The sequence below is a fragment of the Engystomops pustulosus genome, chromosome 1, assembly GCF_040894005.1.
Source record: "Engystomops pustulosus chromosome 1, aEngPut4.maternal, whole genome shotgun sequence".
In the NCBI taxonomy this organism is placed as follows: Eukaryota; Metazoa; Chordata; class Amphibia; order Anura; family Leptodactylidae; genus Engystomops; species Engystomops pustulosus.
In genome coordinates, this window is record NC_092411.1 from 39,861,304 (window position 1) to 39,888,349 (window position 27,046).

The following is a 27,046-nucleotide window of genomic DNA, read 5'->3' on the forward strand; positions in this document are numbered from 1 at the left end:
ATTGGACATTTCCCAGGTCATTTGCATACAGCTTTAGGACCTCATTGCTTAGGTTTACAGGCATGTAGAGGGACAATGAAGGGATAGAGGCAATGCTCTCTAATGGCAGTTTATGAAAATATATTTAGTTTAGGGGGTTATTTTGCATGACGGGTTCTCTTTAAGAGACAGTGGATGGATAGAGTGAAGTCATGCAATCGATCACTGTGTTGTACCTGTAAGCCATGGTGAAACATGACAGAGGAGCGGCAGGTGGACAACTTACCTTTTTAATGTGGTTTTAGAAGAGATTAATGGATTTGCATATACTAGAGGCAGGTTTCTGTTTAATACGTCCATCTGTGAAATCCCTGGCATCTCCATGGGCACAGGACTGGGTTTGGCTGCTGACATATTAGAAGGTCCCTCTCTCACATCAGACGATTCTTCAGGCTTATGCACGGGAACTGTAACCTCAGGTGACAATTTTGCAGCACTTTTCTCTTCAACATCTAAAAAGAAAACAAAACCATACATATATGTGTTATCAAGAGCAGACAAAGGCAGATGGGGATGTATTCACATTGTGCATCCGAGACTACATCAAAACCACAGAGGAGGTGGGGCGGGGATTGAAACCGATGCATGCAGTTTCATGGTCTTGCATTGTATAGAGCAGCACATTATAGAGCAGCTGTGCAGATATTCAGATCTCTGGTCCTTTAATGGTGAAAGGTCAAGTTGCTGGTGCAGACATAATTCGGCCATCGGAGCGCAGGTGAGTATCATTAGATTCTTTTAACTTTTTTAAATGGTTGATTTCCTTTAAAGAGCGATTATTATAAATGCACACAAATAAGAATTCGTTACGTGTAATAAAATATTTACCTCCATCTTTGACTTCCACGTGGACTTGCTGCCAAAACAAAAACACAAGGGTTAGAGATTTCACACAAAAGATAACCAAAAAACTTTAAAGAAAACCTATAACCTTGAGCTTCTTGATGTTGCAATTAAAGACAGAGCTCGTCTTGCTCCTTTAATATCAAACAAATAACTTTAATTACCTCTAAGATAATGGGTTTCTCTTCTAGAGGAGAGTTATCTCCTTCATCCATGCCCAAAGAGTTTCTCTGCTTTGGGGTCTGGTCTAGCAGATCTTTATCATCTTGGCCGTCAATACAAGACTCATATGAAGCAGTCTCCGCACTATGTACAGGAGGAAGAGAGCAATACTAGATCAGTATGATGTATACAATCTGTCTTGCATCCAGCAGGTTATAAGCTTTCCTTTTATTAAAATGTGTCACTTTTCAGATTTGTTTCATAGTGCAGTCACAATTACCGCTATTACCACAATTATGCGCTTCTAAGGAAACACATGTGAACGGTAACCAGAACCCAGGGTCTTGCATTAAAACAATGCAATACAATGGGTTCAAAGAGCTCAGTGCCCCCTTGTATCACTTATTTATGTAATGATTGTCATCATCTAACTGGTGTACAGGAGACACGGCTACAACGCTGTGTCACCAAGAACTTCAACTGCATAGTTTGTCTACCAAAATAACAAAGTGAACCCTTTCACTTTCACATGTGTATTACAGATTGTAGGAGAGCAGGCTCCATGTGGGTGACCAGCTGACCAATGTACAATGAGGAAGCACGGTGGCCCAGTGGTTAGCATTACAGCCTTGCAGAGCTGGAGACCTGGGTTCAAGTCCCAGGGTCAACATCTGCAAGAGTTTGTATGTTCTCTCCATGTTTGCACGGGTTTCCTCCAGTTTCCTCCCACACTCCAAAACATACTGGTAGGTTGATTAGATTGTGAGCTCCAATGGGGACAGGGACTGATCTGGCAAGCTCTGTGCAGCGCTAAATAAAGGAATTATTATTATTAGGCAAAAGAATGTGGAATTCCTGGATTTCGACATGTCCAACTATTTTCATCCTCGTGTGGATTACCTGCATTCAGAGCACATGCATGCTCCCCACAGCTGAGCATTCATGTGCATGGGGGTGCCAGCAGGAACATCCAGCTGTAACCTGGTAACATATCATTTTCTCACCTGGGATGTAAATTCTGTGTTAGGGATTGAGAGGAACCTGAGCTAATCAACACAGGGGCTGGAAGACTTTCGGCCATACTTGAATCACATGGATAGGCATAGTCATCCGTAATGGGAATTTCCACCAGAGTCAAAATAAATGTAGTTTCTTCTCCTGGGTCCTGATCTCCTAGAAGGCAATCTGGAAATAACAGCAGGAATTAGGAGACCAGGTGCTGATGTAAAAATGGACAAAACACTTTAAAGGAACGGATAAGGGTTACAGGGATGACATCTTTATCCCCCATACCTGATATACTGACATCCTGAGATGTAAATCCTTGCTGCAGAGAGTCTTCTTGCACAACAGGGTAACTTATCTACAACATGCAAACACAAAGACCATGGCTGAAAACTTTCATAGTAAAAGTAAACCATTCATTAGGTTTGGAGACGGCAAATCAGCAGTAAATCCTTATGCCCCAATCCTGTTGCTCCAGTCATCTACAAGTAGATGTGTAAATGCAATGTACCCTCCTAAACGTGCACTGCCTATGCACCGGGAGTCCAGTGCTTCCAGCCATCATCAAGATTTTGATTTTTGTCGCCCACTCTATTAACTCTACTAGTTCATAATTGATTAGTTAAAGGTATTGTCCAGTCACTACTAGTAAGCTCTTATCCACATTCACTTGTTCTAAATGGTGGGACCCCCACAGATCATTAGAATGAACCTCCCTTGTACCCCCATTGCTCCCCAAAAGAATGGAGTGGCAGGTCGGACATGTGCACGTCCACTCCGCTGACCCTCTATGGAACTGACGGAGATAGCAGAGTACGGCGCTCAGTTATCCTTGTTAGCACCATAGAGATGAATAGAGCAGCAGGGTGCAAGTGTGACCAGCTGCTCTGTTCAATCAGGGTATTATTGTTCTTGCGAGCCCTGGGGGTCCCAACACTGAGACCTGCCCCCGATCAGCAAGTTAGCCCCTATCCTGTTAATAGGAGCCAACATGGTGTGACTGATGTATGGCAGGTGCACAGATTCACTTCAATGACTGCAGATACACTATAGGACTGAGCTGGGTTTCGGGTATAGACATTTATTTGAGTATACTTTGTAAAATATACTATTTGAATAATAAATAAATTAAAAACATAAAAAAGTATCTATCCACACTCATACCTGCTCTATTGGAAACACCAAGTTGTCATTAAGTGGATTTGATAAAATTTCTGCTGAACCAAAGTCTGTATCAATGCCATGTGATTGGGTTTGGTTTCCTATATTGGGAGGATCTTCAACTATTCTACAAAAAGTAGAAAAAAAAAAACAAAGATATAAAAGAGAATATGATAAAATAGGTAAAGACATTTATATATGCGACAGACATACACAAAACATTTCCGACCTTGGATCTAATGTTTTGCTGCTCTTTATAATATGAGGAGGTCTGGACAGTGGATTTTACCTGTTATCCTCCCCATCATGGCAACTTATGGCCTGTTCCTGTCTCCCAGTTTCTGTACACTGATCGGGACCCGAAAACTCTCCTAGTAAGAAAATAGGTTTGCAGAAGGTCATATACAGAAAATCCTCTGGTAGTATATTATTCAAAACCGACTATCGATATCGAGTCGGGGAATCGGTGGTAAATTTATACAAATATTATTGTGCATTTGTTTGATAAGGACATATCTCTCGTTCTCCCATTCACTAGCTTAGAGCCTGAGATACCCGAGCAGGTTTCCATTAAATTGCCCGGAAGGAATGGGCCTCTCCGAGATCCGATTATATCACTGCTGAGCACACAGACAATAGCACATACCTGTATCCTCAGGCTTGTAGACAGGACGGCCCATTGATATGAGGGTCATTGCTGCTTCTGCACTTCCATCACGTTGTTCTGTAAAAGCATGTATCACACAAATAGATCAGAGATACAAATATCTCATCAACGTCTATACAATCAGCTCATGGCGCCTTGTATAATTATCATCTGAGAGTCAAATTTCCAATCATAACCCCAGGGGGGGAGACAACAAACATGATAAATCAAAATAAGCAGCTAAAAAGTGTTGATAAAAACGTATTACATTTAGTGTACCCAAAAATTCTCCATAGCTAAATGCTGTGTACAACAAGGATAGAATTAGCCCGAAGGAGCCAAAGAGTATAAAAAATTATTATACCATGCGGTATACAATGGCATCCTAAGAGTAACACTTGATGCCATTAGTGTATATACTCAAATGAGGGCATCAGTATCAACACGTAAGCTGCAAGGTTCTTAACACTCACTAAGGTAGGTCCCTAACAAGCACTGCAAATCTACAGATAGAAACTGCAGAGAGAGGAAAGCTTTGGTAAAGATTTCCACTCACATAACGTCCAGAAACTTGTCTTTCGGATACAAAAAAATCTAGACTACAGATAACAAAAAGTATGTTGAAAGGCGAATAAATACACAGTAAAAAGTATAAATAAAAGAAGCCAAGAAAAGTCATCCAACATTAATAACGGAAACAGGTTAACATTTACCTTTATTATTCTCTACATACTGAGGATCCGTAGCCTAGGTATAAAATAATAATATTTCAGATTTAGATTAGTAATTAATATTGTAATACCTTTGTACTCCCTACTCATCCTAAAAATCCCACTGTAAACCGCAGGCAGATTTACTATAAATGGCAAAAAATCTACCATCAAAATTATGCACGATAAACCAGGGACTGCTGCACGCCTTCGTGTCACAGTGTTTTTCTATATGTACAGAACTGTGTGAGGGCTTATTTTCTGCGTAACTGGTTATTTATTATTATTTCATGCCATGTACTGAGAAAAAAAAATTACAAATGTGGTGAAATTGGCAAAAATCGCAAGTGCGTCACTTTCTTGTGGGCTCAGTTTTTACAACCTTCACCGTGAGCTCCAAATGATACGTCTACTCTATTCTTTGGTTGGGTACGATCACAGGGATACCAATATATAAAAATAATTTATATAGGTTTTATTGTGGTTTGATATATTTTCAAAAATCAAAACAATGGGGCTTATTTACTAAGGGTTCTGCGGATCGCACCTTCGTCAGATTTTGGATTTGCGCCACTGTGACAGCTATTTAGAAGGGGATTGTTTTGCACGCGATGGGATTTTGGCGGATTGGCAACGGTTTTCATACGTCAAAAAAAAAAAAAAAAGTGGACGGGCCTTCGGACGATCCGACTGATTCGGACTGAGGGCGAGATTTAATATTCAAATCTTGCGCTCAGATTTAATAGCTCAAATAACAATGGAAGTGGAACTTGATAGATTCTGTGTAGTCTTAGAGCGAACATGGTGATAATTAAGTAATTCATGAAAACCCCCAAAATCCATTATTTTCCCTGAAGTCAGGGAAAACAAAGAAGCTTTAGCAATCGAGAGAGCGCAGAGATAATCCTTCTTTCCTGTGGCAGTTACATTGTATAATAAGTTACTTGCAGATGTTGACTGGTTCATGTTTATATTGTCTTTATTTGTAGTACTGTGTAAATGTTGTGTGTGTGTCTGGTTATATGCCCTGGCACTACAATTTCCCTACTTACATACTGGTGTTCCCCCCCAGCAGGATCTGCTCTTCTCTCAGCTTCTTATGTCCTTGATTTTTTTTTTTAAAACTGCTTTAAAAATTATGGAAATGAACCTCAGGGCTCTGGCATCAATTAAATCTGGAGCCCCTCTGGCTCATTTGCATAATTTTTAGAACCTTGTTTTATAAAAACAAGGGCATAAAAAAAAAAGAGTGGATCCTATCAGAGGGGGCACACACCAGCAGGTAAGTGTGCATGGCTTACAATACTTCATCCTGGCAACAGATCTCCTTTAATTATTCTTCTTACCCTTAAAGAGAACCCGTCATGCAAAATAACCCCCTAAACTAAATATATTTTCATAAACTGCCATTAGAGAGCATTGCCTCTATCCCTTCATTGTCCCTCTACATGCCTGTAAACCTAAGCAATGAGGTCCTAAAGCTGTATGCAAATGACCTGTGAAATGTCCAATGAAGCATTAGCATATTCAAGCTGTCCACTCTATTCATGAGTGGGAGGCACAGCCACACCCCCAGTGCTTGACTGACAGCCTGTATAATGATGTGAGGCTGTATAATGATGTGCTTCCTGGTGCTGGTGGCCACGCCCCCTGCAGCCTGTGTGTGTGTATAGGAGAGATACAACAGCTCCAGGCAGCCATGTTACAGCAGAACATGTCAGATTCATGTGTAGCTGATGTCTGTGTCTCTCACCTGTATATTAGGAGGATGCAGCATGTCAGCAGATGCAGCACACACACTAGCAATGCTTTACTATACATTACACACAGACATGCGCAGGGGGAGGAGAGGGGAGGGGTAACAGGGGTGACATCACTGCCTCTGACTATGTGACAAGCCTCATTTACATGATAAAAAATAGATGATTTTACAATGAATAATGTAAGAAATAACTAGATAAAGGCTGGGATGGGATCCTTGTGAGCTGCTCCAACAGGTAGAGGTGACAGGACAAATGACACAGACCTGATGACAGGTGTCCTTTAAGATCCACTCTATATACTCCCAGGAGCCACAGTGAGAGTGAGTGGACGAGGTTATCAGGACGCTCACGGTCAGCGACTGTGCGGGCAGAATAAAGTTGTGATTCGCCCACACGCAGTGATTGACAGCAAGATTCCCAATTTACTGGCAAATATTGCTCATAGTATTCAGGACTCTCACTGTCATTGTCATATAATTCTGCATAGTGTGGACATAACAAGTGCCAGACTATGGTCGGATTAGGGGATTTTATTAATTCTTTTAAAATTTAGCTACTTGACAATTTTTAAAAAAAAAATCTATTAAAACAGTGTCCACAGGAATATGGCGCAAATGTATTTTTTTTTTTAAATACAATTTCATCTCATTTTTAACCCCTTCCCGTACTAGTACGGCGCGCGCCGGGTCCTGATGCATGGAGAGGGCTCGCGGGCTGAGCCCTCTCCATAGCCGGTAAGTCTTTGCTGCGTATTGCAGCAAAGGCTTACCGGTAACACCCGCGATCGGTGCTAGCACCGATCGCGGGTGCTTTCACGGCCATCGCCGCCGGAGCCTCCAAAAAGATGGCGCCGCATCTTGCCGCGGATTGCCGCTCCCCGATGACGTCACGGGGATCGTTGATCCGTTGCCATGACAGCTTCGGGTCTCATGAAGGCCCAAAGCCTCGTTTTAACCCATTCATTACAATGTGCTATCAGCACATTGTAATGAATGAGGAGTAAAATCCCCATATACTGCCATATTGCAGTATGGCAGTATATGGTAGGATCGATCAGACAACCTAGGGTTAAAGTACCCTAGGGAGTCTGAAAAATAGTAAAAGTAAAAAAAAAAAAAAATTATTAAAAAAACCCTAAAAATTCAAATCACCCCCCTTTCCCTAGTACTGATATTAATATTAATAAACAGTAAAAATCATAAACACATTAGGTATCGCCGCGTCCGAAAATGCCCGATCTATCAAAATATAACAACGGTTTTTCACTGCGTTTAATCCCATACCGAAAATAGCGTCCAAAGTCAAAAATGACATTTTTTTTGCCATTTTGGAAAATAAAAAAAAAATTAACAAAAAGTGATCAAAAGGTCGCACAGTCCTAAAAATGATAGCAATGAAAACGCCATCAAAAGTCGCAAAAAATGATACCACCCACAGCTCCTTACACCAAAGTATGAAAGTTATTGCCGCCAGAAGTTGGTAAAATAAAAATAAAAAATTTTGTACAGGAGTTTTAAATTTTTTTTAAATGTATGAAAACATTATAAAACCTATACAAATTTGGTATCCACATAATCGTAACAACCCAAAGAATAAAGTAGACCTGTCATTTGGGGCGCACAGTGAAAGCTGTAAAATCCAAGCCCACAAGAAAACGTTGCAAATGTGTTTTTTCACCATTTTCACTGCATTTGGAATTTTTTTCCCGCTTCCCAGTACGCGCCATGGAATATTAAATACCATCACTATGAAGTGCAATTTGTTACGCAGAAAATAAGCCATAACAGAGCTCTTTATGTGGAAAAATAAAAAAGTTATAGATTTTTGAAGGTGGGAAGTGAAAAATGGAAGTGAAAAAACTAAAAAAGGCCAAGTCGTTAAGGGGTTAAGCTTCCCTGTTACTAGGAAGTACAATTTGTTACACAGAAAGCAAGCCCTGACACTGCAGAAAAATAAAGTACAAAATAAGATTTTTAAAAGTCAGAAAGTGAAAAATGGGAACTCAGAAAACGAACCTGGTCTGGTTCTTAAGGGGTTAAGTTGCTTAATATTTAATATATAATTTATATTGTATAATTTATTTAATTATTGTTATTTTAGTAAATATTTAAAGATGGATAATCATTGCTTATGCAGGTGTCAGTCCTTGTATACTTACATCTTGAAGATTTCTTCCTAAATCCTGGTTTGTGCCATTTGGCAAATCCACAACATCCACTGGTATTTCAAGCTGTGAATGATACAACAATTCCGAATTTATAGCACAGAAATACACCATTTACCAAGTTTAAGTTTATTGGTCAGGATGCAACAGCTGGGACCCCCACAGATCACAAGAACAGGGCCCCCAACAATTCAGAGAATAGAGATTTTCACTAAGGTGCAGCGGCAGGGGGAGTTTGTGTCATGCCGCTCCATTTAATAGTATGGTAAAGTTGGAAATTGCTGAGCACAGTGCTCTGGTATATGGCACTTCTGTACTCTTTAAATGCTGAGTGCAGTGCCCAACTATTTCCGAAACTCCAATACAATTTAAAAGAGCCAGAGGGACCGGACACTGCACCCAACAATGAGAACGTGACCCCTGTTCTTCGGATAGCTGCAGGTTCCGTTCTCTTGATCGGAGGGGATCCCAGCAGACAGACCTGAGGGCTCAGCTTGTTTTCCCCTAGCCAAAGGATATCTCGAAATCTAGGGACAACCCCATTTACAGCAAACAAAAAACATGTTATCTTTTGTAATTATGCAAAGGGGAATTTGCTAAACATTTCGAGTATCAGACACAGAATCCGTACCTCTTCCACAGTCTCCTCAATCTCAGCAGCCACAGGCTTAGGGGATCTTAAACTAAAGGGAATAAAGACTGGAGCCTGGTTCTGCACATCTGGGGCAAGATCATAATCCTCCTCTTCAAACCCCAGATCTGCATCGTCCTCATCCTCGTCCTCCGGCTGTGTGGCCCTGATCTTCACCAGGGGGGTTTTCCCTTTATTCTTGCTGGACATCAGCTTTGAAGCTTTGGATGTGGTGGATTTCACAACCCGGGGAATTTTTTCCGATGAATTCTCAGATTTGGGTGACGCAGATGGTTCTGTAGACAGTTTTCTCAGAGATCTTCCAAATCTTTTACATGAAGTGAGATGTAAATTTAGTATTCACACAGCACATGTAGACACTATGATGTACACAACTTACTGACAAGAAATCATTAGAGACACTTTTAAAAGGGGTTGTACCAAACTTGATTGATATCCCCAATCCACAAGAGAGGGGGGTACAATCTGATTGTGGGGGTACATCTACTGGGGCAACCTCCAATCACAAGAACAGTCTACGAAATTGGTGGAGATACAGGTGGTCTCCTACTTAAGAACACCCGACGTACAGACGACCCCTAGTTACAAACAGACCTCTGGATGTTGGTAATTTACTGTACTTTAGCCCCAGGCTACAATAATCAGTTGTAACAGTTATCAATGGCGTCTGCAATTAAGCTTTATTGTTTATCCTGGTTTTTACGACAATCCAAAATTTTAAAAATCCAATTGTCACAGAGACCCAAAAAATTCTAGCTGGGGTTACAATGATAAAATATAAAGTTCCTAGTTCCTAAATCTCCTAGACTTCTGTGAATGATACTACAATTCCGAATTTATAGCATAGAAATACACCACTTACCAAGTTTTTAAGTTTCTTGGTCAGGATGCAACTGCTGGGAGCCCCACAGATCACAAGAACAGGGCCCCCAACAATTCAGAGAATAGGGATTTTCACGAATAGGTGCAGCGGCAGGGGGAGTTTGTGTCATGCCTCTCCATTTAATAGTATGGTAAAGTTGGAAATTGCTGAGCACAGTGCTCTGGTATCTGGCACTTCTGTGCCCTCTAAATGGGAACACTCCTTAAACTTTCTATGCTAAGAAAAATAAAAGAACTATTTTGAGAGTAAATAACTGGAAAGAAATCCAATACCACGCAGATATGTTGTCACTTACCTGGAGCGCTGGGTAGCAGCCTCCTGCACACTGCTAGAAGGACTGCTGCTCGGAGCTTCACTGTTCAATGTAGCCGGGTCCACTTCAGATTCTGATAAACGTGATGGCTTCTGGGGTGAGCCAGGGGGACAAGATCTCTTGGGAGATACACAAGTGCCAAAATCTGAGGCCTTTCTTTTGCTAATGGGCGAGGTGTTAGCCAGGACATTATCTGTATCCTTCTAACGAAAAGAGAGAATGATTATTCATATCGTCTTATCCAGAACTCTTCCGAAATTTTTCCAGATAAATAATCTGAACCAACAAGTCTGCAGACATCATTACAACGTATAAGCTTGTGCCCGTATGTACATACAAGGGAAAGCGCCCCCAAGTACACTAAAAGCTCCTGTATATAGGGGGCGTATACATTTCAGTAGATTTTAGAATTACCAAGCATAACAGTACATATACCACATACTGCGCTGTTTCAGAGTTTGATGGGGTCTTCGCTTACAAAACAAATTTTTTCACATTTTACAAGTTAGATAAATGGTTCTATACATTGAAAACAAGATGGCTATATGTTGATTGAGGATAACGATCGGTGGAGGCCTGACTGCTGGGATCCCGCCGCTCATGAGAACGGATCAGCAATAGGAGTTCTGTTCTCACTAATGATAAGTATGGGCCCTGTTGCAACATTAAATTCTATGACAGTATCAGGAATTACGGATAGGTGATAACTTTGATGACTACCTGTGTGAACACCAGCGGGCCATCAACAGCAAGAAGCCATAGGGTGAGCTATTCCACTTATAGGTATTCCCCTTCCCTTGCATGGATCCAGAACCTGGCCGACTATGCATGTAGCCCTACACAAAGTGTAAAGTTTCCCTCTGATAATGCCCTTTTTGAGTTTAAACAAGGAAGAATGGTGCGGGATAATCTCCGGGACTGACCTTTTCAGGGCAGGAATCATATAATTGGCAGGGTACACCACCATCCTATTACCTGCACCGCCTGCCCTGGGTACTGCCTCTACTCCATCCCAGTCTCCGAGTGCCAATCTGCGCACCATCCAGGAGGTCATACTGGTAAGACCCATCTTATTTCCAATCTATTTGATTTGTAGTAACTTTACAATCGGGTACAGTCTTTTCCAATTAATAGTATTAAGCATTAACTAATGAAGTCAAGATTAGATAATAAGAGTATTTACTTTACGTAAGGTGCCTAGATTCACTTTGCTCGGCATGGGGCTCGAGGTCATTGCTTTCACAAGGTTTGGGACCGGCCTGACTAGTCTGCCACGTTTCAGCTGCACCGGCTTAATAGCTGCAGATTTCTCTTCAATGGAGCTAAGTGAATAAAATCAGGGGAAAATGGTTAAAAACCAAAAACAAAATTAATCTGCAAATCATATAACTGTATTGATGAATAAACCCTCTCTTCCTTCCATTCCTTTCAAATGGTAAAAGAGCAGATCTTCTACTTACTGTCCAGTATCTTTACAGCCATGATCAGCAGTAGATGTATCAGGCACATCCTCCACATCGGTCAGCTCTTTTGACGTTTCTTCAACCTGTTAAAAACACCAAATGTTATAATGTATATAGGAATCTATGGATCATCTGGCCGCTTTCCTCTGTACAATAACAGAATTGTATGTAGACTCTGACCTTCTCTGGAAGCAAAGTTTTACACTCTGTAGTTGAGGTTTCCTTCCTTACAGCTGCTCGGCCAATATTCGGACTGGGTTTTGAAAATCTGTTGCGGATGGGTTTTACAGAACCTGCGTCAGCCCCTTCTGTATCACTTGTGGCTTTGTGTGGTCTAAAAAAAAAAGAAGACATCCGCAAGATAAAAAGGTGATACTTACACATAGACTGAAAATCCTTGATTTTGGAGGTGGAGGGAATCATAATGTTCTGAGTTACACCTCAGCACTACCAGGAGCCTAGCTTTGATACAGTCCTACAGGGCCTATTAAGATCTCATTTGATATATCCATCAAACAAGATATTAAATTATATAAGCTTGTGGACCCATCAAGTTTTATGTCACACCATACTTGCCAACATCAAAGGGCATCTACAACTAGGATGAAAGAATGTATGCAAATGACTCTGAGGGGCTCTAGGCTCCTATGGAGCCTGGAGCCCTTCAGGCTCATTTGCATAAAGCCCTTCATCCTGGCAAATTACCTTTAAGCAAGCTCACCGGCTATTTTCCCCTTTTGTAATCCATATAGGGCAGTGGTGGCGAACCTATGGCACTGGTGCCAGAGGCGGCACTCAGAGCCCTTTCTGTGGGCACCTGGGCCATTGCCCCAGCACACCAGACAGGACTCAAAGAATCTTCCTTCAGTTGTAAGCCACTTAAAAGATGCTGCTTTCAGACATATTTTGATACTTCGCTACTTGGGGCTGTAAGAAGAGGGAGAATGAGTAAACAGTGGCGAATTATCTTTGGAGGACCTCCTGCTGGCCCCACGATTCTGTGTACAGAGGGACACTGGAAAGAAGCTAAAATGATGCAAATTTTCCATCTTTCTTTCTACTGTGTTGCTGTCTTCAGGCGACCAATATGATTGAAAGTTGTTGTAGAACAGGGAGCAATAAGTTACTGCTTTAATTTTTGGTTGGCACCTCAAAATAAATAAGGGTGTTTTGGGTTGCAGTTTGGGTACTCGGCTGCTAAAAGGTTCGCCATCACTGATATGGGGTGTACGGGCACTACAAATATTCCTAGTAAGTGGCAGGGGCAGTCAGATAAAGTACTCTCTTAGACTGCAAGAGATCACCATTTTATAAGAACCCTCTGAGGTCACCTCCCATCTATTCCTCCCCATGCCTCTTTTGAGCACTTCAAATCACGTGACCAGGGTGATGTCATCTAAGGTCCTTTACCCAGTTACATTCGCAACGTCTAGTCCATGCAAGTATTCAATCACATGAAATCACAGAAGCCTCCATGGAGGATGGGTAGGAGTAGAAGTCCTTAGATGCATGCAAGTGGTAGACGGTGTAAATGCTACTGCATAAAGGACCCTAGATGACATCAGCCTGGATACGTGACACAAAGCCCTCAATGATGTATCAGAGCCCTCTCTCAATGTTCCAGACAGCAGCATGTCCTAGCAGAGAGACCTGTCAATCAGGAACATGGTGGAAGGGCAGTGCAAGTAAAATTTAATATATAGGACTGACGTAATATGATTGGACTCCCATGACTTGAGTTGCATATAAAATGTTACCGATTTTTAACATTGCAGCCATGACAATGTCTTGTTGGTAGGGAACAACACCATCCTATTATACAGAACAAGCATTTATGTAATGATTATAGAGTGTCCTACGGAAAGGTGTTTTGACTTGTAGGGGATCTGGGAGCTTGTGACAATATTTCAGCCCCCAGACCACTGCAAAATAAACTATTCTCAGGACAATCAGTCACTGTTGTGGCAGACTTGCATCTTTTCATGTTAACCAAGGAAATCGGAGAAACTTACTGTGCAAGTGTTTCCACAGCAGCAACTTTGTCACACGTGTCTTCTACTGGTGATGATTTTATCTCAGGGTTTTCATGAGATGGCACCTTCCCATCCATGGAAATATTCTGCCCATTCTAAAATCATTCAAAAAGAAAAGAATTGACATGTTTCGCTTTAAAGAAGAATGTAGGTTGTTAAAAAATGCAATCACTGCAGCGCGCTCATACAGTCACAGATCTGCCACCTATTAGCTCAATGGACTTTGCCATGTAGAAATATTAAAATGTGCAATCAGCAGCAAAATCCTCATAACATATGCAGATTTTGGTGAGAACTTTCATTAAAAGGGTTTTCCCACAAAGTAAAGTTAGGCCCTATCAATCAATGTTATATTTCCAAGCACATCCCTCATCTTACAAGACGATAGGAAACAACCCTGGAGCATTAATTACTTTACTAGGACCTCTGAGCAGGATTACTTAACCATCTTAAATCACTTTTCATTGGCGACAGCTTTCTTACATTGTCGGAGGTTGTTGTACCCAGCCTCTTCTCTTCCGGTGCAGCAGATACTGCTGGAGGAGTCACAGATGATCTTGTAGAGGACTTGGTTAAATTCGGCTTTGGTCTTTGGAATCTGCCTCTTGTTAAAATCGGTCTCGATGTCTTTTTCTCGTCATCAGATGCCCTGCTCTCTTTATCAGTCCTAAAAAGTTAGAACAATCATCTCCATTAGATTCCAATTTACTTTTAACAAACGTGTGTAACAATGGTCTGCCCTGCATTTCCCCTAAAAATTCTGAGCTTCTCTCATGACTTTAAGTCGTGTTGTTAGACCCAATTCTCATCATGAATAGACAGACAACTGGTCGTTACCGTGTCTGTCATATGTGTATGACAGTCTCATAGTAACTTCGCTAAACAGATGGTGCAAAAGAGGGGAGGGCACACTGCAAAGCAGAAAACCCATTAAGTATAATTCAATTTATTAATCAATTTTCAGGAGATGGTTCCCATCTGTATTGACCTTCATTTTTACAGGGGGATAAAAAGACTACTCTTTAAAGATCATTGAGATTTGTGGGACAACCTCCTTATTTGTTCAGTAGAACGAAGTCCCATAAAATCTTCTGATGGAATTAGTAATCCATAAACTGTTTAAAAAATATATTTTTTTGTAAAAAATGTAATAGTCTAGAATTCTAGCCACTACTTCTTAACTTTATTTTTAGCAATTAAACGGTTCACAAAACAGTAGCTGACTGAGCAAGACTAAGTTACATTAAAGCACATGTTAGCTGTAAAATTCAACCATACTAGCGGATATACAGGGACCCAAGGAAAAAGGACACAAAACCTACTGGACAGTTGTGCAATCCACAGGTGAGGAGGTTTCACTGTCAGGTTTTTGTGGAGAAACAGAATCTTCTGCAACTGAACTTCCTTTATTACTGTTAGAAAGCGAGGGGGCGGTGGTTTCTGTCTCATTCACAGGTATCTAAAAGAAAAAGTAAAAAAAAAAAAAAAACCAACGTGAGGACATGCAGGTCATCTAAAGACATTTTACAAATAAGTTGTTGGTGTGAATGAGGAATTACACCATCACATGACTTGCAGATTTCACCGATTTTCTACCCTGCAGGCTCGTTTTTTTTTTTTTTTTTTTTTAATCAAAACATTTTTATTGTGGTTTAACACTTTTTAAAGAAACACTGTTGCACAAAAACCAAAACAGTAAAACATCCCAATTCTCTCCTCCGTCTTGCCCACGGCAGACAGATAGGAGCCTGATTTTGTCTTGCACAAGGCCCAATTGTTTGATCCGTACAAAGCATATTCAGAGAGTAAGTGACCTGGTATTACACAGAGTTACGATTTCCGATGTAACCTCCCCTTGAAGAAACCTGGAATGGTAGTACACTTGATTCACGCTCCGCGCAGATGAAAACATAACATTTTATTTGCAAGAACTGTACTTACATTTTCCACACAAGATGATGAATTTAGATCATCACTTGATTTCTTCTCCACCGTCCCAGAAGCAGCCTGAAAGCTTTCATCATCTTTCGTAGTGAATTCTCCTTTTCGCCTAGAGGCTCTAGAGAGATTTGGCTTTGGTTTAGGCAACCGTCCGGGAGGAAGCTGTGTAGTTTTACTGGGAGATTTAGGACAGGTTTCTAGAGTGCCCGATGCCTCAGATCTAAAGTATAATAAAAGAAAACACAAATATAGAACATTGACTTCCATCACAAATATATGAAGCAACCTATAGGACATTATCCAGAGGCACTTACAAGTGATCCCGATTCACACTGCTGTCTTGCGTCACTTTTGAGGATGAAGGACACAAAGCAATGTCAGAATTACAAGAATTTTCAGACGATCCAGAGCCATTATTCACCGACGCTAGGGTTTCTTCCTGTAAAAGTAACGACTGCTTATTACCTTGCAGGGATATTGCAGACAGTTGACTTATTAAAAATGACAAATGCAGAGAAAAATGTAAAAACTACTCAGGTATGTAAATAGCGCTGCTAAAATCCATTATTGAGGGAAAAGAAGATAAGTGAAAAATACTCATGCACAGGCTATAAAGAAGAGCGGCTGCACCTACTTCTCCACAGCCGTAGTCTCTGCCAGCATCTTCCTCGGCCCCTCCATCACCCTGTCCTGAAGATTCCCGCTTGTCATCAGATGCCTCTTTCTTAGCGGATGCTTTAGTCAGATTGGGTTTTGGTCTCTGTAACCGGCCCCGTCCTAAAGCTGCAGGTTTTATGGGGGATTTTCCACCTTCATCCTTAGAGCCCGACCAGGATTCTGTCCTAAATGTATAAAACATAAGCAAAACTTAAGATAAATTCAGATAAAGCTGCTAATGGAGGAGCAGGGAAGAGGAGGAAAATTAAGCACATCCAGTCTGTAAATGGGTTCCTTTGTGGGTATAAAATACTGTGAAATCAGGTATTGTGCACAAGTCCAATTTCTCGGAATAGGACGTCAAAGTGATTTGTTCATGTTTACCTCTCCTCTGCTTTTTCCTGGTCTTTGTCAGCTGCAGTAGACAGTGGCTTTGTACAAGCATCTGAAACCTGAGATAAAGTATAAAGAGTGATCTATGTAGATCCACTTATAGCTATACTATAAGCGTAATTAAACTTTAAAGCATCACCAGGGATGTCACTGTAAGCAAGTGACAGGTTTCAATAGCCTATGCAGATTGTAAAAATGCCTTTGTCAGCATTCTGCATCATTTCAGTATCTTATAAAGCTTTATTTCACATTACCTGGCTCCCTGCCAGCAGTGTGTGGGTAGTCCAGGGGGAGGGGGGAGAGAGTTGCACCAGCCCTTTTGCATCAGTCTCCTCATGCATTCTTCCTCTCCTCCCCTCCTGCCTGCTTATCGCACATGACAGGAAGGGGGGAGGGAGCTGGATGAGTGTGGAGGAGAGAAGACCGAAACAGGGTTTCTGTTATCCGGTCCCATTTAAGTAGTATTCCCATCTCACACGTTTATGGTACATTCATAGGGTATGCTACTAACGTTTGGAAGATGAGAGCCCTATATCCTGAATAAAAAGAAAAACTATGAGGTGCCACATGGAAATCCTATAGACTCCCATATTAGCAGCCGGGTCATGGAAACCCTGTTTTAAAGGCACATGCAAGTCCCGAATGTGAGACAGAAATAGGTCACGTATTATGGATAGGTTTAAGAAAATCACATCACTGTCAGGGTTTATTGTAAAGCTAAAACAACATATCTTCTATATAAACAACTCCACACACCTGACTAGAGCTTTGTGGCTGTTTGCTGTCTTGTTCTGTATCAGAAGACTTGTTCTTCGCTGCTGCTCTCGTTAGGTTAGGCTTTGGTCTCAGACGCCCTCTCATGGGAAGGGAAGGTTTCTCTTTACTGTAGAAGAAAATAAAAATCTTTTAAATAAACTACTACTATGATTTACATGCCTCACCTGCTACACCCATTACATACAGCAGATGGAGCCAACTAGTGGCCACACACATAATACCACACACATAGGGTGACAAAGCTGGCATCTAGGTTCAACCCATCTCATGTAGACATGAAAGTGGGATTTGGGACACTAAAAACACTCCCATGTGCATTGGTTTAGTGTCCTACATCAACCTGTACCTTTGTCCACAGCTACCAGCAACTGCACATTGCTACAAGTGAAGCCAGCACAGTACACGCATGCAAGGTGAAGCCGGGGCATTCTGTTAGCTTCACTCAATGCAGGAGGCGGCGCAGGATATTCAGATGCGAGTCTGCATTGGTTTTTCTTTTAATCAAGAACACGGTCAGACGTCACACAGGTGTAGATGGAACCCTAAATAACAGGTCAATACGGACCTGTAGTTAATTTAAAGGGAACCTACCACCACAAAACTACCTATAAAGGTAGATCGGGTGGTAGGTGGATCAATAGGACGTGAGGATAGCCCTTTTAAGGGCTAATCCTCACGTCCCCACAATGATTTGAAAACTTTTATTGCCCCAATATTAAAATTTTCTTATGCGGCTACTGGGGAGTGGAGTAGCCGCATCTGAGGTTACACGAGGTGGCTACTCCACGCCCCGGTAGCCTCTTTTCTCCTCCTACCAAAAATCTTCGGCGTGCGGCTACTCCACGCCCCAGTAGCCACATAAGAAAATTTTAATATTGGGGCAATAAAAGTTTACAAATCATTGCGGGGACGTGAGGATTAGCCCTTAAAAGGGCTATCCTTACATCCTATTGATCCACCTACCACCCGATCTACCTTTATAGGTAGTTTCGTGGTGGTAGGTTCCCTTTAAGGTTCCAAATTGACCTGACAGGTTCTCTGTAAATGTTGATGTGACCAGTTTGTCTACAAATTCTTACCCTGCATCTCCTATCTCACAGTCTTGTTGTTCAGTAGATGATGCCTCAACTTGTGACAGCTCAGACTCTGCACCTGTATCTCCATTTATAGCACCGGGTTCTTGTCTTTGCTCATCAACTGTTGAGGAAACAGTAGTTTCTGCTGTGATGAGCTAAAAAGAAAATTACATACATTATATCAAACTTTAATAAGAACTACAATTCTATAAGGATTAGGCTGTGCTGGTGACCTATAGGCTAATCTGAGAATTTCAGCAAGACCTGGAAAGCCGGCAGTTTTACCCGGACTGATCTAATACAAACAGCCTAACCTAGGAGCATTATTCCTTATTATTCCTTACATTTTCAGTATCTTCTTTCTGTACATTAGAAATTCCAGTTTCTTCCATTGGGACGTCCTTTGCACCAGTAACATCAGATTTCTCTCTTCTGGTTAATGTCCTCCCCGGTAAGTTGGGTTTCGGTCTCTGAAACCTTCCTCTTCCTGGTAACATAGGCTTGAGAGAACTTTCCTTTTGTCCATTGTGTGGAGTAGAGGAATCTTCTTCATCTCTGGTGTTCAATAAACAAACCGTTAATTAGAAAAAGCCAAAATTTCAGAATCTAAACTCTAATACAACTGGAGCACCACTACCGGACCATGAGCATTTATTCAGCGAGACACAGCGTATAAAGGTTATAAAGGTTACCCCATAAGGTGCATGCCATAACAGATTAACAAGTAAAAGGCATATGAGGGCTTAATAAAAATTTTGGAAGGGGGTAAAAAATGGAAACACAAAATCTGAGGTCCACTAGAATGCAGGGCTCGGCAATCTCTGGAGATGAATGGAGCAGAACGGACATGCACAGCCGTCTGCTTCCTTCATCTCAGGGAGCGACAAGGGATTAGACAGAGGTACCTCGGACCCAGTCAGACCTCCCGTTCTATCGAAATGTAGGGATCGCATCACTGAGATCCCTACCAATCAGCAAGTTAGGCCCTACTGGTTGCAGAGTCTGTGTCTAAACCATATTAAGACTGTAGAATTATACATTGTTATGCATTTATTGTGCTTTTACTTTGCAGATTCATCTCCTTGTCCCTGTTGGTCCAGAATAAGATTGTTTTCTTGTAATCTTTCTTTACCACTCTGTAAATAAAAATGGAATTTTAGAAACACATTAATCCAGTACACACAATACACACTGGTATAGTAAGTAGATACATAAGGGGGGAGGGGGGGTTTATGAAGGTTTGTACTGGAATACTATTTCCCCAATTCCTAGCGCATGTTAAGGCGCTGTTTGATTGTCTCATGTATATCCGGCATGGTATGAGTGGTGGACATCCAAGTTCTGGCACATGATGCACAAGCACTTGATAAATCCCAACCATAGTGTATTTTAGCTGTATCTTAAAAATACCTTTCCCGCTTCTATATCAACACTGGACTCCGCCTGGAGTTTTGCTTCGCTTTGCTCTTCGGTGGACACTTTCTTCTTTACAGCAGCTCTGGATAAGTTTGGAACAGGACGTGCTCGGCGCCCCACAGGCATCTTCTGCCTGAAAAGTAGCATAAAAGTAGTAGTAAGACGCAAAAACACAAATTCTGTAACAATTTATTATACTTCTTATATTTTTAAAGTTGACCAACTTGTCTGTAGAATTGGAATCCTGTTTTCCACATTCATCGCTTTCTGCAGCTTTATCCGAAGCATCAACCTGAAAAAGAAGGAGAATCCTCATTGTTCCTGCAGATCACAGATGGATAAGTGGAGACCTTTTCTAGCGGGATCAACCTGCTAGTAGTTGATGATAGGAACCCATCAAACAACTGGTGGAATCTAAGTTTACCTAAAGGACAACTACAATGGGAAATGTGATTTTAACTAAACAGGAATAAGCCAACCAGTGCGGGAAAATTATCTCAACTATTCACGATTTTTCACAATCACACACTGGGTTCATGCAAGTGAGAAATAAAATAGATACTTAGTCAGGATTACTGAATACAGACCTGGTCACAAGCAGGAATTGTTGCATCTCCAAGGGCGACATTTATTTCACCAGGCAAGTTATGGGCCACCAGAGACACATCTGGGGCTTGTGAAATAGTATTGTTCACCTCATTGAGGCTGAAATGCAAGCTTAAAAAAAAAAAAGAAAAATTAAACAGAGAAATTTATTAAAGGCTATTGGAACTACTGCTTAAATACACATATTGTTTTAATCTCAACCATAAAATAATGTATAAACTTTTTATATATATGTGTATATTGGGAGGTAGGATCTTTTATTGTTTTTTATCTTCTTGAAGAAGTTTTGTTGTTGTTTGAACTATTTATGTATTACAGTATTGGTCTTAACCCTTTCACGACCCGTGACGTAATAGCACGTCACGGGTCGGCCACGGGTGCATGGAGAGGGCTCACGCGCTGAGCCCTCTCCATAGCCGGTAAGTCTTTGCTGCATATTGCAGCAAAGGCTTACCGGTAACACCCGCGATCGGTGCTAGCACCGATCGCGGGTGTTTTCACCTCGATGGCCGCCGGCAATGCTGCCGGCGGCTTTAAAAGCATGGCGGCGCGTGGGCGCCGCCATCTTTTCGAGGATCGCCGCTCCCCGTGACGTCATCGGGGAGCGGCGATCCGTCGCCATGGTAACCTCGGGTCTCGCGAAGACCCGAGGCTACTTCTGGTTAACCCATGCATTACAATGTGCTATCAGCACATTGTAATGTATGAGGAGTAAAATCCCCATATACTGCCATACTGTAGTATGGCAGTATATGAAAGGATCGTGCAGACCCCCTAGGGTTAAAGTACCCTAGGGAGTCTGAAAAGTACTAAAAATAAAAATAAAAAAAAGTTAAAAAAAAAAAAATTATAATAAAAAACCCTAAAAACTCAAATCACCCCCCTTTCCCTAGAACTGATATAAATATAAATAAACAGTAAAAATCATAAACACATTAGGTATCGCCGCGTCCGAAAATGCCCGATCTATCAAAATATGATAACGGTTTTTCACTGCGTTTAATCCCGTAACGGAAAATCGCGCCCAAATTCGAAAATGGCACTTTTTTTGTCATTTAAAAAAATTAAAAAATTCTATAAAAAGTGATCACAAGGTCGTACAGTCCTAAAATTGATAACATTGTAAACGTCATCAACAAAAAACGCAAAAAACGACACCACCCACAGCTCAGTACACCAAAGTATAAAAAAGTTATTAGCGCCAGAAGATGGCAAAATCCCCCCAAAAATTTTTGTACAGGAGGTTTTAATTTTTTTAAATGTATGAAAACATTATAAAACCTATACAAATTTGGTATCCCCGTAATCGTACCGACCCAAAGAATAGAGTAGACATGTCATTTGAGGCGCACAGTGAAATCCGTAAGATCCAAGCCCACAAGAAGGCGGCACAAATGCGTTTTTTTACCAATTTCACTGCATTTGGAATTTTTTTCCCGCTTCCTAGTACACGGCATGGAATATTCAATACCATCTCTATGAAGTGCAATTTGTTACGCAGAAAATAAGCCGTCACACAGTTCTTTACATGGAAAAATAAAAAAGTTATGGATTTTTGATCATGGGGAGTAAAAAATGAAAATGAAAAAACAAAAAAGGGCCAGGTCCTGAAAGGGTTAAATAATCAAATATCTTCTGGTTTAGAACTCTATAGCCACCTAGTGGTTCGATTATTTGGTGCAGTCTTCGGACAATTATTCTGAGTAACCCAAGATATATTGTCTACGAAAGGAATTTTATTGGATGTAGATCCTCTTAAAAATGTCACATATGTTTGCAAATGGTAGTTCATATTCTATGTACCTTGATAGATCATCAAGTCCCGAATGATAGTCACTTTCTTCAGAGAAGAGGACTAGTGAATTTTCCTTTTCGCATGTCATAGCAATAGACTGGGAAGAGATATCAGCTTCCCCAGCTTTACAAGACACAAGGGCATCTTCAACCTCAAAATCTTCTGTTACATCAAAATCTGCTTTAGGAGGATTTAAAAAGAAAAAAAAAATCATTAATTTAAAGTTATGGAGCTATAGGTCTTCCATGAATATGCAAAATCCATCATGATAAGCCAGTGACACTTACTCGTAGATCCATGCACTGAGGCTGTGTTAATCCTCCTACATTAGTTATTCATGGCCTCCTTCCTTGTAGATTTAACTTTTATAATTATGCTAATGAGGGACAGTACCAAAGTTCATGTATGCTGTAGCTTCACAAACTGTTACACGGTGCCGCAGCACTGTCCCCCCCCCCTCCCTCTGCTCGATGTAATCTCACTGCAGCAGAGGAAGCTTCAGCATAAAGTAGGAGGGGGAAGTGTTCCTGCACAGTGTAACAGGTGGGAATCTGCAGCATGGAGGGGCAAAATTGCAAAAGGAAAGAGGCCGTGGATAACAAATATAGGAAGTGTCCCGGGTTTATGATGCTTGGTTTCAATGGTAGATTTCCTTTAAAATGTACTCTATGGGGGACATAGAGTACATAGTATAGTGTCGCAGCCATTTTTGGGCGCTGTAAACTGGCGGAAAGTAGACCACTAGCAGGGACACAAAACCGTGCTATTGCACTCACATTAGGATGTTTGCTGCCTCAGGACAGATTTTGGTCCCAGCGCCAGAAATGTATCTGCACAGCGCAACAATATTAAATGTGTAACTTCTATCCGAGAGCAGGTTGGTAAGCCAATGCAGACACCGACACTTTATGTAAATGTCCCCCTATGTCTCTATAAGTGATGAGCTGAAATTGACATTTGTGAAGAGTGATGTCTGCAAGATACTTTGATAAGCACATTTCCAAATTTTCCGCAACTTTTGTTTTTGCAGCAGAATACACCATTAACATTATTTATAAGGTACACATTTACATGGGATGGAGGTGAAGGCTGGCACACACTTTTAAACAAGGAGGTGCAAACTACAAGGGAGGAGGGGATCTCAATGCTGGTCAATACAGAGGAAAGCATCTGATCTGTATGTGTAGTAGCAAAGCATATTTACCATCATTTTCATCATCTTCCATTTCTGATTCTTTGTAATTCTGTAAATTTGTCTGTATTCTTAAATTCTTTTCTGGGGTCTCTTTAAGACTTCCATCACCATCAGCCGGCTGCAGCTCAGGTTCACCATCCGGCTCCAGTGCAATGGTCTTATCTATACACATATATAATGAGAAATCCATTTAGATGAAGACAGAAGACGGGTTCCATAGGTTTGTTCTTAAGTTGAATTTGTATGTAAGGTCGAAACTGTATATTTTATAATTGTAGATCCAGACAAAAAAAATGTTTTGCCCTAGTGACAATTGTAGTTTCAAATTTGTTTGCTATAATTGGACCAGGGATTGTCAATAAAGCTTCATTACAGACACCTTACAGCTGATTATTGCATTCTGGGACTATAGTAACATCCAGAGAGGTCACCAGAGGTCACAGTGGGGAGAGGGGTCCCTCTTTAACTAGGGGTCATCTGCAAGTCAGGTGTCCTTAAGTAGGGGACCGCCTGTATAAATATCTATCTTTATCTAAAAGACTTTTACTCACAGCCAAATTCAGGTTGGGTAGGTATTGGGCTGTTGGGAGCATAAATGGGGAGGGTAACAGATGAAGGGTTCTTATGTCCCCTGTTCTGTAGCCCTCTTCTTATAAAAGACAGACCACAGAGAAGGGGGCACTATCAAGAGGGAGAAGCTACAGGAAACTGAGCATAATATGGTTTGGGATTATGGGATAACTGTAAGGCACAAACATTTTGTTATGCAGGACCATGTGTAGTTACCCTACACGGTCCAAGGAAAATATTTTTTGGATGCAGTTCCTAGATGCAAAAAAGGCTGAGGCCCGCTGTTTTAGAAGACTGTAAGGGCGTTTCAAGGTTTCTATTGCGGTTTATACATGTTCCTGCTGTCCTCTTTATGTCTTTCAGATATTAATCCCAACTTAAATCTCCTCGTTACGGCCACTCTGGTACAGGCACTCAGGTCTACGTCAACTACAGTCCAGGTCAAAACGCCTGCGCGCTGCACCTGTTAGTTTCAGGCTGGAGTGTAGACAGTCTTCTAAAAGGTACTGTCTGGGGCTTATTTAGTTTGTGGGGGGTTCCGTACGTACACTACACACACTAACAATAAAGGACTTATATCTCACTTTTGGACTTCTTTTTAGACATCTTTGTTACATCATCATCTTGCGACTCCTGTGGCTCCTTTGCGGTCTCTTTCTTCCTCTTCGTCCTCTTCTTTTTGGCAGGGACGGGATCAGCTACCTCTGAGCATTCATCTACATCCGGGGATCTCTTGTTCTCCTTCTCTGCTGTCCCAGCATCTGCTCCGTCCTCTTCTAATAAGGACAATTCCTCATCACAAAGGCTTTGTTCTGCAGAAGCTTGGTCTGAGACAGAGGAAACATAATATATACAAGTCCATTGACTGGGGGAGACCATGAAAATGTTACATAACCAACATAAAGTACAAAGTGGTGCTAGCAGCAAACACAGAAAGCCCGACATAATTCCTGCTTACAAGCTTAGTAACCTACAGGAGACACCTGTTACCCATGGGAGACGAAACTAAATTGCAGAAAACAAAGTTGTATAATATTAAAAGGGTTTTTGCAGCTTCAGTTTACAAAAACATTACATCAACAGTAATCACGTCTGCTTCAGCATGCAACTGCTGCATCACTGCCCAACTATCTATATAAATAGGCACCACGGGAGTGGGGAGGGCGAGTTTGTGCTATTAATCAGACTTGGGTATTCAGAATTTAATTCAAATGCCATAAAAATCAGATGCTATAACTAAATTTAGATAGATCTGATATTTTGTTGTAGAAATGTCCACCACATGTAAAACATACCCGAAGGCCACATTCATACAGGAATGCTGCTGGTTATATATTAAAATGAGGGGAATATGGTTTTTTAGAGAACATCCGATTGCTTCAAAAAGATCTTTGCAATACAGATGCAAAAAGTGAACTACAAGTTGTAGCACTGCCCAAATTAAAAGGGGTTCGCCACTTTACCTCATGTTATTTGTAATGTGGTTGTAATTTCGAAATAATTTGCCAATATACATTTATTAATAATTCCGCTCTGCTTTCTTGATGAGACAGAGCGGAGCAGAACTATTAATAGAAGTATATTATTAAATTACCTAATATCCTTCCCCCTACACACACATTACAAAATACATGAGGTAAATTGACCAACCCCTTTAAGAAACTGAGCACTGATTGGTTGCCACTAGCCAATGTTAGGTAGCAGCCCTGGAACAGTTGTGCTCAGATACTCCCAAAAATTATTTGAGTAACCTTAAACCCTTACCTTTTTGTTTCTTACGTGATTTTGCATTAGTATGCGTTTTGCGCGGCTGCCTTACTCTTGCTTTCTTTTTCTTTCCCGCCTCAAGAGCTTTTTCAAGAAGCTTTGCAAAACATTCAAAGTCAAAATCTTTTTTCTCCCCTAGTAACAAAATGGATTAGTTGGTGAAATACCTGCATCATAATCCCCATGGTTACATTTGTAAATACTCAGATGTGAAACATTGGTGCCACCATCTTTAAAGGGACATGACTAGGATAGGGCCTCAACGATCACCATAATAGGGGTCCGTTGTACCCCCACTGCACCCAAGATGAGCAGCGCAGCCAGTTGTGCATGCGCCGGCTGCTCCTTTCATCCCTATGGAGCTGATGGAGATAGCTAAGCCCCGCAACCTTCTATCTCCATCTTCTAGGGATGGACAGAGCAGCCAGTGCATGTACAACTGGCTGCACTGGTCATCCCGGGTGCACATGGGGTAAAAAGGACCACCATTCTGGAGATCCTTGAGGGTTCCATTACTTAGCCCCCTACTGATAATCAAGTTATACCCTATCCTGTGGACTGGATAACCCTTTTAAACTAAACCTTGCCCCAGAACATCACATGGAGGCTCCAAACCAAACACAAGATTTAAAAAAAAAAAAAAAAAAAAAAAAAAATAGATATCCATCTATATATTTGGTAATGACCCAAAGGATAAATATAACATGTAACTTTTATTATACAAATGTACACAACAGATTACAGTTTATTGAAAGTCACTTACTAAATGCCTTGTCTATCCTCCAACCATTCAGTCGTTCTTCCCTCTTAAATTTGTTCTAGAATTAAAAAAAATAAATAAAAATGAAATATTTTTTCTTCCAATGTTTTTGGTTCAATAGACAGAATAAGACATAAGTGACAATTTGCGTTATTTTTCAAACTTTCAGCACTATCCATCCCTTTGCTTCTGCTGTGTTGGGTGATTAAACCACCTCAGGAGAAGATAGATAGAGATAGAGCTAGATATTATATAT

The 27,046-nt window shown here is 41.1% G+C and overlaps 1 protein-coding gene across 1 annotated transcript in view; it reads right to left on the bottom strand.

Annotated features, from left to right (window-relative positions):
- The window catches only part of BDP1 (BDP1 general transcription factor IIIB subunit), a 41,246-nt gene that overhangs the window by 4,388 nt on the left and 9,812 nt on the right, over positions 1-27,046 (bottom strand). Inside the window, exons 9-42 of the mRNA XM_072146305.1 lie at positions 26,794-26,848; positions 26,028-26,165; positions 24,848-25,090; positions 23,703-23,855; positions 22,507-22,678; positions 20,685-20,814; positions 20,322-20,389; positions 20,092-20,230; positions 19,747-19,817; positions 19,026-19,236; positions 18,685-18,836; positions 17,585-17,711; positions 16,820-16,887; positions 16,413-16,620; positions 16,093-16,217; positions 15,779-15,998; positions 15,160-15,296; positions 14,321-14,504; positions 13,817-13,932; positions 11,985-12,138; positions 11,802-11,887; positions 11,525-11,663; positions 10,324-10,544; positions 9,125-9,452; positions 8,488-8,559; positions 4,570-4,603; positions 3,857-3,934; positions 3,500-3,581; positions 3,214-3,337; positions 2,338-2,407; positions 2,049-2,229; positions 1,047-1,188; positions 868-895; positions 266-491 (exon numbers count right to left, since the gene is read on the bottom strand). Of these exons, the coding sequence (XP_072002406.1) occupies positions 266-491; positions 868-895; positions 1,047-1,188; positions 2,049-2,229; positions 2,338-2,407; positions 3,214-3,337; positions 3,500-3,581; positions 3,857-3,934; positions 4,570-4,603; positions 8,488-8,559; positions 9,125-9,452; positions 10,324-10,544; positions 11,525-11,663; positions 11,802-11,887; positions 11,985-12,138; positions 13,817-13,932; positions 14,321-14,504; positions 15,160-15,296; positions 15,779-15,998; positions 16,093-16,217; positions 16,413-16,620; positions 16,820-16,887; positions 17,585-17,711; positions 18,685-18,836; positions 19,026-19,236; positions 19,747-19,817; positions 20,092-20,230; positions 20,322-20,389; positions 20,685-20,814; positions 22,507-22,678; positions 23,703-23,855; positions 24,848-25,090; positions 26,028-26,165; positions 26,794-26,848 (4,682 nt within the window). The remainder of the gene's footprint in view (positions 1-265; positions 492-867; positions 896-1,046; positions 1,189-2,048; positions 2,230-2,337; positions 2,408-3,213; positions 3,338-3,499; positions 3,582-3,856; positions 3,935-4,569; positions 4,604-8,487; positions 8,560-9,124; positions 9,453-10,323; positions 10,545-11,524; positions 11,664-11,801; positions 11,888-11,984; positions 12,139-13,816; positions 13,933-14,320; positions 14,505-15,159; positions 15,297-15,778; positions 15,999-16,092; positions 16,218-16,412; positions 16,621-16,819; positions 16,888-17,584; positions 17,712-18,684; positions 18,837-19,025; positions 19,237-19,746; positions 19,818-20,091; positions 20,231-20,321; positions 20,390-20,684; positions 20,815-22,506; positions 22,679-23,702; positions 23,856-24,847; positions 25,091-26,027; positions 26,166-26,793; positions 26,849-27,046) is intronic.